The following is a 12,526-nucleotide window of genomic DNA, read 5'->3' as shown; positions in this document are numbered from 1 at the left end:
TAGAGCCCGTGCTCCGCAACAAAAGAAGCCACCGCAATGAGAAGCCCGCGCATCGCAGTGAAGAGTAGGTCCCGCTTGCCGCAACTAGAGAAAGCCCGTGCGCAGCAACGAAGACCCAACGCAGTCAAAAATAAAATAAATAAATAAATACATAAAATTTAAAAAAAAATTATCTAAAGAGTAATATTTGGTTCATAAAACCAAATTATAGTATATGAGCAAATGTCAGCTGGACTTAAAACATCATGATATTTATTTGATCTTACATTGTAAAATGCTGTTTGGCACGCTGTTTGGCACACTGTTTTGTAAAAATGAAGTTGAATGATTACCTACTTTAAAAATTTAATAGTATCTCTCAAAATAACTGCTGCTATCTCAAGTTTAAAAATCGCCACTCTAATAGCCAATATTTTATAATAACTATAAATGGAATATAACCTTTAAAAATCGTGAATCACTATGTTGTACACTTGCAACTTATAATAATATTGTACATCAATTATATCTCAATTTTTTTAAAAAAAAAACACATAATAAACAGAGTCCTAAAAACAAAACAAAAACCACTGCTCTAGGTTTTTACCTGCTCCTCAAATGAAATGACTCTAGGCTGGATCTTTTCCAAGGTGAAATGATAGATTTCTTTGGCTGTGCTATCAGGTAGGTTAGGGAGATGTGTGCAGAAATCAGTCAGCAACTGGCGAGAGATCACGAGGCTGACATTCTCATTTACCACTTGTTAAAAAAAGTAAGGGATAAGAAAACATGAGTAATTTATGTTTTCATTAAGCAATCAATTTTCACCTAAAATTAATACTAAAAATAATATATACCAGTGTACTCTTCAAAGCATTATTTAGGGATCTCCACACCCCTGTGACCTTATATTATAGAACCAGTTTTCCTTATGCTGAATTATCTGATCACATAACAACTACAACAAAACAGTAAAAATACCACAACTTTTCTAAGAAACAGAAATGGCTGGGAAAAAGTTTTAACAGTTGAGAATTTTAAGTCATTCTTTTCTCTTCTTTATTTTTCTACAAAGTGAAGGCACAGAAACACTTAATATTTTTATTTATGTTCTTACATTCTACCTAGCTACAAAAAAAGAGTTAAAGAAGAAACAGTGAAATAATTTTCACGAAGTTTAAATAAAGCGAGTAGTGACAGTCACTGCCACTTGTACTTTCCTGATAAAAACAACAAATAAGAACTTAGGTCAGCACTAGATGCATAGACATATTTTATGACACTGTTTATAAACATTTATGAGGTATTATTATATATGATTAAGGATGAAAACTCTGGAGCCACACTGCTTCCAAATCCTCCTGATTACATGCCCTCAGGCAAGAGACTTAACTTCTCTGTGCTTCTCTTTCCTCTTCTGTAACATGTGGATAAGGTTGCTGTGAAGCTTAAATGCAATATACATAAAGTGCTTTAAACAATACCTGGCACATAGCACTCAGCAAATGTTAGTTATTATTATCACTATTATTACATTTTAAAAAGATGCATCATGCTTGTGAACCACTCCTTAGATAAGTTTAAATCAGTAGTTACTGGGGAAATAAATGACAGTTCAAAACTATTCAGTTGATGCAAATGATTTTAACAGTAGACTGCTTTTTTTTTTTTTTTTTTTTATGCGGTACGCGGGCCTCTCACTGTTGTGGCCTCTTCCGTTGCAGAGCACAGGCTCCGGACGCACAGGCTCAGCGGCCATGGCTCACGGGCCCAGCTGCTCTGTGGCATGTGGGATCTTCCCAGACCGGGGCACGAACCTGTGTCCCCTGCATCGGCAGGCGGACTCTCAACCACTGCGCCACCAGGGAAGCCCGACTGCTTTTTTTTTTTGGTGGTTCATTGGATTCAAAGTTTATATAAAGATCAAAGTTTATAAAAAGCACTACTCTTTTGCTACTAAGTGCAACGGTCTTAAAAAAAAAAAGCCACTAAAAGAGTTTTTCTGAAACCATTGCCAGTTTGTCTCACATTGCAGGCCCCAATTTTTTGAGGCAGTAACTGACAGGCCTTGTAACTAATCAGTTTATAGTATATTAATTGGAATTGGATGATACTGGATGTGACTGAGAACAGTTTCATTACAAGTGCCATTAGGTACCTATAACTGTTAGAAATTACTATACAAACTAGGACTTCTCAGGGAAATATAATTAAATAAGAACTATAAGTAAGAAAACTTAGTTTCTAGTCTGGGCTCTGTCACTGACTAACTGAATGTCCTTGGGGGAAAAAGTCACTTAATCCTGAGACTCATTTCATAATATATTATATAGGGCTATCTATACCTGCATTGTTAGTCACAAGGTTATGAAAAGGAGCCTGTGTGATGGATAATGTGTATGAAAGCACACTGTAAACTGTAAAGCACTATCAAGTATCATTAATATTGTGAACTCAGGATAAATTCCAGCCTGAATGTTGAGTAATCTTCCAGATAACTGGATATGTTAGAAGTCAGGGAATGGGGAAGAGTGTCTTAAAGAATGGAAATTTCTAGTTCCCATTCAAAAGAAATGTTCTTAACATTAACAACAGCTAACACTTATCTAGTACTTATCATGTGCCAGGTACTATTCTAAGCACTCCATTATGGATATTAACTCATTTAATCTCCCAACAATTCTACAGGGTAGGTATCATATCCCCATTTTATAGACAAGGAAAAGGAGGCACAAAGAGGTTATATAACCTACCCAAGATCACATAGCTAATAAAATAGCAGACCAGGATTTGAATCCAGACTATTCTTTTTTATCATTTGCTATATTGTCTCTCCATCAGTTGCTTTATCAATAACTATACAAAACCTTAATTGTAAATGTAACAATGGCTTCACATTGAAAAACAATTGAAAAACAATCAAATATCAAGTTGTAAGTAGTTTAAATTCTAAAATCAATCAAGCTCAATGCATATTTAATTTAATCTCAATGTAAATTATACTGACAATCTGATATAAAACAAGGCTTGAGCAAGCTTTTAAGTCCTAACTCAGTAATACAAGGCAAACACAGAATTTTCATTCCACTTACTTGCTTCCACAAAAGCTTTCAAAGCTTCTAGCTGTTCTGCCCCAGATAACTGAATGGCTTTTTCCAGTATCTGACGATACCTAAAACAATACCAAAAAGAAAAAGTGTTTAGAAGGCATTATATAGTCTAATGCTAACTTTGATGTTTGTTCATTTCTATTTACCCTGGTTTCTTTCATAGTGCTCTAGTTTGTGGTTTTCTTCATAGTACACTACAGATTTTTTTTTTAAGTTTCTAGTTCATCACAAGAAACACTAATCTGTAATTCAAAGTGCTACTTCTTCTAGTTTTCTTTACAGTATATCACCATTTTTTAAGTTTTCATGTCCATCACAAAAAGAGTAAATCTAAGTTAATGGATCTAAGGTGCCACTTTTTCTTTCAAGTTTTAGTTTTGAATTTGAAACGTCAATTTTCTTTCAAGTGCCTCAAAAGATAAGCTATATTTCCTTCACTAAAGTACACACAAGAACATTACTTGAGGTGGCCCAGAACCTTTTCCTTATGGACCTAATGAATCTAGGTTTACCAACAATAGAATAATGTTGACTATGCAATGAAGCCAAATATTAGAGATTAAATGTCTTAGTGTGTACAAAATACATTCCACCAAGCCAAATGTCCTGACAGAACATCCTTCAGTGCCTATTAGTTCTTTATTTGCATTCAGTTCCAATAATCATTCTGCCTAATATTCATGATCACACAAAATTCAAATCAGCATTCTACAAATGATGGGGAAATGTTGAAAACAAGAACACTAACAATTATTAGGCAATGGTAAGTTCCTTCCTAAACTGTAAACTCCATGAGGACAGGGATTTTTGTTTTGTTTACTGCTATATATACAATGCCTAGAAGAGTACTTGGCACATCATAAGGACTCAAAGATACAGCAGTATTAGTAACATTTTATTTCTTAAATTGAGTGGTTGGTACATTGGTATTATACTATTCTTTATCCCTTTTGTTTGTCTCAATCATATTTATTAAAAGCATTAGTTAATGCATTTTACAAACCTAACTGCAATTATTCAGAGCATTATCCAGAATATAGTCAAGAAATAAAAATATACAAATAGGGCCCAAACTCATTCAAATTTATGATTTGTATTTGTAGGGCACACCCTCAAGCTACAATTCAGCACTTACTGATTATCAGCTCATACAATATTCTCACAGCCTTGGTGATACGATTTCTCAAAACAGCAGTGAATCAAACTGGCTTTGTAAGAAAGCAGGTATACTGACAGAAAAGATAGCTAACTCCAAAAGAAGAGACAAACAATTCCAAGAAAGCAAGGAAATATTATCAAGCTTTAAAATAAAAAATTGTCATTTTAAAAATTGCTACATTTGAGGGATGAAATACAGTTATCTAAAAATTTATTTACATTAAATATCTCATTCTCGGGAGTTTACCAGTGGCCTAGTGGTTAGGATTCGGCACTTTCACTGCCGTGGCCTGGGTTCAATCCCTGGTTGGGGAACTGAGATCCCACAAACTGTGCAGCACAGCCAAAAAACAAACAAACAAACAAACAAAACTCATTCTCTCTCTCTACATATATACATATATACACACACATATACACATATATTTTCCATATCTATATTTATACATTTACTTTATTGCCCTGGGCATGGTTCTAGTTAATGCATTCAATGGTTTATTATTTCTTTTTTAGATTGGCTTGTTTTTCATAATCAATTAAATGAAGACTATGGCTAAACCCTCTTACTCTTAAATCCCAGTTATTTTATACTAACAATATTGTATTCAAAGATGACAATGTCTCACTTATAAAAATTTGCTAATAATTTAAGTTTTAATATATAGTTTCATAACTTATCAATCAACTAATCTGTACTGAGAACACCAAAAAAAACCCAATCGAAATCAATGGAAAAGATGGAAAAGTGACTGATGTGGAGAACATGACAAGTACCAAATATTTTTTCATTAAAAAATATTCTGGAGGAAAAGAAAATTAATTAAGGCACTTTGCATCTGTCCTATCCATTCATCATCATCAACAAATGTTTATCGAGCATCTATTATGTATGTGAACTAAAGTTCAGTATGTCAATTTCTGATTTCTCGGCACTTGAAAGGAATCTGGAGGTAAATAAAACATACACACATGAAACTGTACCACAGTCACTATCTATGCTCAAAATTAGTGTAACAGGTATGTATTCACAGATCTTTCATTTACAGTAATGGTGAAATAGATATTGGACCAATCCTGCCTCCAAAACAACATAAAAAGTTGAAAGAAATGAAAAAAAAATTTAATAGCATAAAATCCTAACAAGAAAGAGTAAAGAGAAGAGACTAAGCGCAAAGACGTGAACCATAGCTTCTGTCTGAAAGCATTTGCTGACTGTGGAAAGAGAGCTGAGAGGCAGAGAGGCACTTCTGCTGGGGAAAAGTGGGCTCGGCTCTGGGGTGTTCTGCCATCTGCTGGAAACGCTGAAAGGCAAGTTGCAATTTCCGGCTGACTGATAAAACTAGAACAGGAATCTAAGGTGTTTTACCTGCCAAAGGAGGAAACACTAGCACTTTGGAAGTATGGTTACAAATTCTATTCCAAGGATCATCTAGTAAGAAGACCAATAAATTTGGAAGCCTTGGTCCTAGACTCCTAACCCTGTCAGGTGTCCAGCAGAAGGAAATGAAAATCCTCCCTGAAAGGTAACATCATAGACCTCCAGTTGTTTCTAAAAATACATTTAAAAATAATTTGCCCAACAACAAACATTACAATGCATATGACAATATTAGCTGGAATCAACAAAAACAACAGTCAATAGCAACAAACAGGGACTCCAGATACTGGAGTTACCAGAAAGACTGAAATACACTTATGTTTATCAAGTTTATAGAGACAAAGACAGGCTTTTAAAAAGTTTCAGAAGAAACTAGGAACCATAAATAGTGTCATTTGAAAAAAGAATCACCAAAAGCTATAGAACTAAAAAATAATATTACCAAAACTTGAAATTCGGTGTAGTTCTTAACAGCAGACTAGACACATTTGACGAACTGACAAACTAGAAAGTAGGAGAACTTATCCAGAATAAAGCCTTGAAATGGAAAGTACAGAAGACAGAGTAAGGGGCACAGAGGTCACAGTAACAAGGCCTAACAAGGGTTTCACCCGGGGCCTAGAGGAGAAAATAGAACGGGACAGAGGCAACATTTAAAGAGAGAGAGGGCTTCCCTGGTGGCGCAGTGGTTGAGAGTCCGCCTGCCAATGCAGGGGACACGGGTTCGTACCCCGGTCCGGGAAGATCCCACATGCCGCGGAGCGGCTGGGCCCGTGAGCCATGGCGGCTGGGCCCGTGAGCCATGGCCGCTGAGCCTGCGCGTCTGGAGCCTGTGCTCCGCAACGGGAGAGGCCACAACAGTGAGAGGCCCGCGTACCGCAAAAAATAATGATAATAATAAAATAAAATAAAGAGACAGAGAGCTGAAAAACCTCTCAGAACAATGAATGATCCAATCCATTGATTCAAGAAACAAAATGAAGCTTAACCAGGATAATGCGGTAGAGCAGTGGTCCCCAACCTTTTTGGCACCAGGGATGGGTTTCGTGGAAGACAATTTTTCCATGGAAGGGGTGTGCTGGGGCGTGGCGGTGGTTTAGGCGGTAACGCGAGCAAAAGGGCGCGATGGGGGGCGGCAGATGAAGCTTCGCCCGTAGCTCACCTCCTGCTCTCTTCTGCGGTCCGGTTCCTAACAGGCCTCGGACCATTAGCGGTCCAACGCCCGGGGAGCTGGGGACCCCTGCGGTAAAGCACTCACAAAAATTGCCCACATTTCTTTTACTCTCTGTATCTATGCCCCTTTGCAATGTGACTTCGTAACTCTTCACATCAAGAGGTAGAGTTTATCTCCCTACCCTTTCATCTGGGCTTGTTTTGACCAATAGAAGGCAACAGAAATAGAAGTAAAGTGCCCGTTCCAAGCCTGGACTTTAAGAGAATTTGTCTTTATCTGCTGGAACGCGGCTGTGCCACATAAATGGGTCCAGGCCGACCTATTGGATGATGAGATATGTAGCCCAGTCACCTGCCACCGCCACAGCCAACAGAGAAGCAGAGCTGCCTACCTGACCTGACTGCCTACATGTAGCTGACTACAGGTGCACCTGGAGCCCCTGTGGAACCAAGACCACGTGGAATAGGGAAGAATCAACCAGCTGGGCCCAGCCCAAAGTACAAAACAACAGAACTATGAGCTAAATAAATGATTGTTGTTTTAAGCCGTGAAGTTCTGGGGTGGTTTATTTCACAGCAGAAGCTAATTGACATAAGTAAAATCAAATCCACAGACACATCATAATGAAGTTGCAGAATATTAAAGACAAAATCTTACAGCTAAGTGCTAATATAATTTTTTAGAAGACAGAAATAATTTCCTAATGAGGTTGATCTTTTTTTTTAACATCTTTATTGGAGTATAATTGCTTTACAATGTTGTGTTAGTTTCTGCTGTATAACAAAGTGAATCAGCTATACGCATACATATATCCCCATATCCCTCCCTCTTACATCTCACTTCCACACTCCCTATCCCACCCCTCTAGGTGGTCACAAAGCACCGAGCTGATCTCCCTGTGCTATGCAGCTGCTTCCCACTAGCTATCTATTTTACATTTGGTAGAGTATATATGTCAATGTTACTCTCTCACTTCATCCCAGCTTACCCTTCCCCCTCCCCCTGTCCTCAACTCCTTCTCTATGCCTGTGTCTTTATTTCTGTCCTGCCACTAGGTTCATGAGAACCATTTTTTTTTTAAGATTCCATATATATGCGTTAGCATATGGTATTTGTTTTCCTCTTTCTGGCTTGCTTCATTCTGTATGACAGACTCCACGTTCATCCACCAATGAGGTTGATCTTTAAGCAGTCTAAATATTTGGACTTAGTTAGTGTTAAATGGGAAAGAGTAGGAGAAGACAGAAATTCTAGGCAAAAAAAAATTTGTCTGAAATGCAGTCCAGTTTGCTGAAAGTAATATAAAACCAAAAGGTAGGTAGGTGTTTCGAGTTAAGGGCTCTGAGCCAAGCAGACAGACTGTATTCTGGCTTTGTCACTAGCTATGTGACCCCAGAGCAAAGGGTTTCACCTCTGTTTTCTCACATGTAATGTAAATACTATCACCTACTGTTTAAGATTTAAAAATGTAAGTAAAGTTGTGCTTGGCATATGGTAAACACTAGATTTTAGGGAACTCCACTCTTCAGATGGGAACCGCTGAAACTTGTGTGTGGGAATAACAGAGAACCAGAGAATCTGCGTTAGAAGAGGACTTTGAGGTCTGACCTCTGTTTCGTGTGTGTGTGTGTGTGTGTGTGTGTGTATCCTCTATTTTTTGACAATTCTATTCCACTGTATTACTAGAAAGCTGTGATCCAAAGTCTACCTCTGTGAGGTAGAAAAGTCTATTTTCTTTTCTGCAAAACAGCTTTTTTAATAGTCAAGGGCAGCTAAAAGGTCTCCCTTTCTCTCCTTTCTCCAGATTGACAGCTTTTTGTAAAATGAAGCATTTAGATTTCAGAGGCCTGATATTTTCCTCTGAATACCCTCCATACCACAGAACTGGGAAGGAAAAAAAAAAAAGGTCATATTTATATAGGATTGACTCAACAAAGACCTATAATCCATGACCTCAAACCTGCCCTCAAAGAGATAACATTCTAGTTGGAAAAGCAAGAAGTAAAAAGACAAAACAAGTAAGTGCTATCATAGAGGTAAACATAGGATGCCACTGGGCATGGGAAGAGCAACTAACCAGGTCCTCCATGTGTTGATGGTTGTTCAGAGAAGGTTTTTTGGAAGAAATAACATCTGAACTGAATTTTGAAGAATCACACAGGTTTTAGCCAAGTGAATAAGATAAGCTATCACAACAAATGCTCCCTCTCTCAAGGCTTTTCGCTTCTTCTAAAACTTTATATGAGATAACGAACACAATGCATAATATGTACAAAAGCAGTCTATATAATTTGCAAAAATGCTTCTCATGTGATAATTTCTTACATCAATTTCAGACTGTTGTGTTATTTCATAGTTATGGGAAAGCATTTCTAATTGAAGTTTTGACAAGAAAAGCAGTGTAGTCTGATGGGTTAAAAATGAGCTTTTTAGAGTAGACAAACCTGGTTTCAAATATATGCTCTGCACCTTTTCAGCTATTCATTGAGTCAACCAATATTTATTGAATAACTACTGTTATAAATATTCTGCAAATTGCTGGTAACACACAGTATCAGTATTTTAAAAAGGAATTTACTCCATTACTTCTTAATATGGAATCCTTTGTTACTCAGCTCCTAACATAAAGCCTAAAACCACTGATATGTTCCAAGAGTATTTCTCTCATAAAGCATGTAGCTGGCAGAACTGTTTTCTTATGAAAATAAATATGACACGTTCTTGCCCAGATAGGACCAGATATGTACCCACAGGCAAGGCCAAGACTTTCCTCAGGAAGCACTGGCTATCAGTTATCAAGCACATTATTTTATTTTATTTAATCTTCATAATAATCCTGTGTACTAGATTGTTACAGTAATGGTATCCAGTGTAACTTGGCCACTCTTCCCATAAAGAGGTAGACTCCATTTCCCCTCCCCTTGAATCTGGCCTGGTCATGTGACTTACTTTGACCAGTATTTGAGAACTGATGTTGTGAGACTTCCAAGGGTAGCTTTAAGAGACCTCGCAGCTTCCACTCTCACCCTCTTGGAACACTCCCAAGGCCCTGTAAGGAATCCTCAGCTAAACTACTGAATGAGAGGCAGTGTGGAGAGAGACCCAGCCAACAGCTAGATGTGTATGTGAGTCCATTTTAGCCCCACCAACCCCAGCTGAGCTGCCAGTTGACTGCACTTGTATGAGTGGGCCCAGACAAGACCAGCAAAATAGCTCAGTAGACCCAAAGCATATTGAGAAATTATAGTTGTTTTACACCACTAAGTTTCTGATTTGTTTACAGAGCAGTAAATAACTAAAGCACCCAATAAGGTGGATACTATTGTTTATCTGCAATTCAGAGCAGAGGAAGTAAATGCTTAGCTTAAGTTTCAGAATCCCGCAAATACATGAAAACTTTATCTCTTCTGATAACTAATAAACTTTTTTTTTTTTTTTCTGTACGCGGGCATTTTTTTTTTTTTTTCTGTACACTGTTGTGGCCTCTCCCGTTGCGGAGCACAGGCTCCGGACGCGCAGGCCCAGCGGCCATGGCTTACGGGCCCAGCCGCTCCGCGGCATGTGGGATTTTCCCGGACCGGGGTACGAACCCGTGTCCCCTGCATCAGCAGGCGGACTCTCAACCACTGCGCCACCAGGGAAGCCCTAATGCACTTATTTTTTTCACCAAAACAAAAAGGAGAGCAGGCATGGAAAAAAAAATATAAGCTAGTTTTACTTTCATCCAAATCTATTAAAATTACATGCAAAACGGATTGAGCTACAAGACATATTCAATTTATTTCCAACCCAGGGATTATTACGTCCATACGTATTTACTAACTGCTTAATAATAATAGTAACAACGACAATCCTATGGCTGTTTCTAAGTGTCAGGTACTGTTCTAAGTGATGAAAGTGTGATATAAGTGCATATACACACACATACTCATTTTGTCCTCAGACAGGATATATATGATCATCCCACTTTCCTGAGAGGGAAATTGCCCCACAAAGTAGTTAAGCCCAAGATACACAGCTAAATTTCCCACTGATAAAGCAGATTACATTTACCACCAGACAAAAACATAAAACAAAGTCAAGGTTTCAGCGGCCAGGTTAGAGCAGTCGTATCCTATTGAATGGATCAAAGTGATCTCAGCCGTCGGGATGTAAATTGGATCAACTTGACAAGCACACTTTAAATAGAATGCATGTTCATTACAAAAAAAACCAAAAAAACAAAAAACAGTGCTGTGAAATCTACAAAGAGAAAACTGACATCTTTCTGTAACTAACACCGCTTGCAGGGCAGGCACATATCACAAATTTTAAGTTGGAGTGCACCTAAGCCTTCCACATAAATTCCGACCAAATTCCTAAACAATCCAGATCCCTGCAAACATCACTACTCTAGACATCCCGACCCATGTTATGGTGACATGCCGCCTACGTGCCCTTCTTCAGAGTTGGTGGCGGAGAGTACCCAAAACACAACCCACAGAAGATGGTTCAAGTGGCTCTGAACGACATGATAGAGGCCATACCTCCTCAGCCCTCTCAGCCTCAAGAAGCCATCTCCCCAGAAAACTCTACACCAAGGTCCCAGAATATAAATTTCCCTTCAACCAAAACGAAAAAAGGGGGGAGCAGGGGCAAAGAGAGGCCACGATTCAGTGTGAGAGGCCGGCAGGCGATGGGAAGGGGCACCAGGGAAGGCTTAGAAGGCCATGGAAGCAGTCGTCCCACAAACCGCGCTTCTAGAATCTTAAGATACAGGAAAGGATGCCATCAGGGACTGCAAACGTTGACAGTCACCCCAGATCTACGGTCCTGAGGGCTCCTTACACAAGGTCCCTTCCAGTTTTCTGCTGCTCCCAACATTTGCCTACACAACCGACCTCAGGCCCGCCCCCTTGGTCATCAGGCCCGCTCCTAGCCTCACATCCGAAAGCCGCCGTCAATCCAAGGAGAACAAGTCTCTGGCTTTACTCTCCACCTCCCAGGCCCCTGGGAAATACTCACTTGCCCGCCAGATCTTTATGAGAGCCGCTCGAATTCATGAGCTGGGCCAAATCCTGTCGCACGGCTGCCGCCATCTTTCTCCCAGCTCAGCGAAGGCTGCGAGGCCTCTCACGGCCAAAAGAAAACGAGTGTAGGCCTCCAGAGTGCGGCTAGAGGGAACCCGAGATGCCACAGAGTAGCGCCTGTGTGGGCCAGACCGCCGAGAGTGGGAGCCTGCGTTAGGCCCGCCCCCAGGGTTGAGTGACGCGAAGCTCCACTCCTCAAGTCCGAGGCCGGCCCGGGCTTCTCTCACAGGCTCAGGCTCGCACGCTCCCACTTCGGATTGGCGGATGAACTCCAAGAGGCTGTGTCGCTTGTGCAACCCCAACAAATGCCCGATACGCAAAACTACCGGATTTTCATCAAGTTCCGTGTCTCACGTCTGTGGTTTACCGTTCCTTGTTCTTTAAGGCAGCCCTTAACTACCCGTGGTAAAGAACGAGTTGTTTTTGGTTACAATTCACCACAGACCGGTACTTTTTGTAAAGTACAATAAAAAAGGTCCCCATTCCCCTTCCCACTCTGCCCCTTTATATAGGTTGATCATACCTCCCAGTTTGTCCAGGACAGTGCCATTTTCCATCTGTTGTTCTGGAGTAATTATTAATAACATGCCCTTTCACTCTACCAACTGTTCCATTTGGATGACAAATTATATGATCACCTTACCTTGATATGTAATTA

At 39.5% G+C, this 12,526-nt stretch overlaps 1 protein-coding gene across 2 annotated transcripts in view; it reads right to left on the bottom strand.

The window, feature by feature from the left end:
• COPS4 (COP9 signalosome subunit 4) overlaps positions 1 to 11,985 on the bottom strand; it is a 35,573-nt gene extending 23,588 nt beyond the window's left edge. The window contains exons 1-3 of one of the 2 annotated variants that reach the window (XM_060299583.2): positions 11,804 to 11,985; positions 3,072 to 3,151; positions 587 to 738 (exon numbers count right to left, since the gene is read on the bottom strand). In XM_060299583.2, coding sequence (XP_060155566.1) covers positions 587 to 738; positions 3,072 to 3,151; positions 11,804 to 11,877 — 306 coding nt within the window. In that variant the 5' untranslated portion in view covers positions 11,878 to 11,985. The remainder of the gene's footprint in view (positions 1 to 586; positions 739 to 3,071; positions 3,152 to 11,803) is intronic. The other variant, XM_030878042.3, reaches the window with a different exon arrangement.
• Between the last annotated feature and the right edge of the window lie 541 nt (positions 11,986 to 12,526).

This window comes from Globicephala melas, chromosome 5 (genome assembly GCF_963455315.2).
Source record: "Globicephala melas chromosome 5, mGloMel1.2, whole genome shotgun sequence".
Taxonomy (NCBI): Eukaryota; Metazoa; Chordata; class Mammalia; order Artiodactyla; family Delphinidae; genus Globicephala; species Globicephala melas.
The sequence above is the reverse complement of the archived record's forward strand: the minus strand, read 5'-3'. Positions and strand labels throughout refer to the sequence as shown.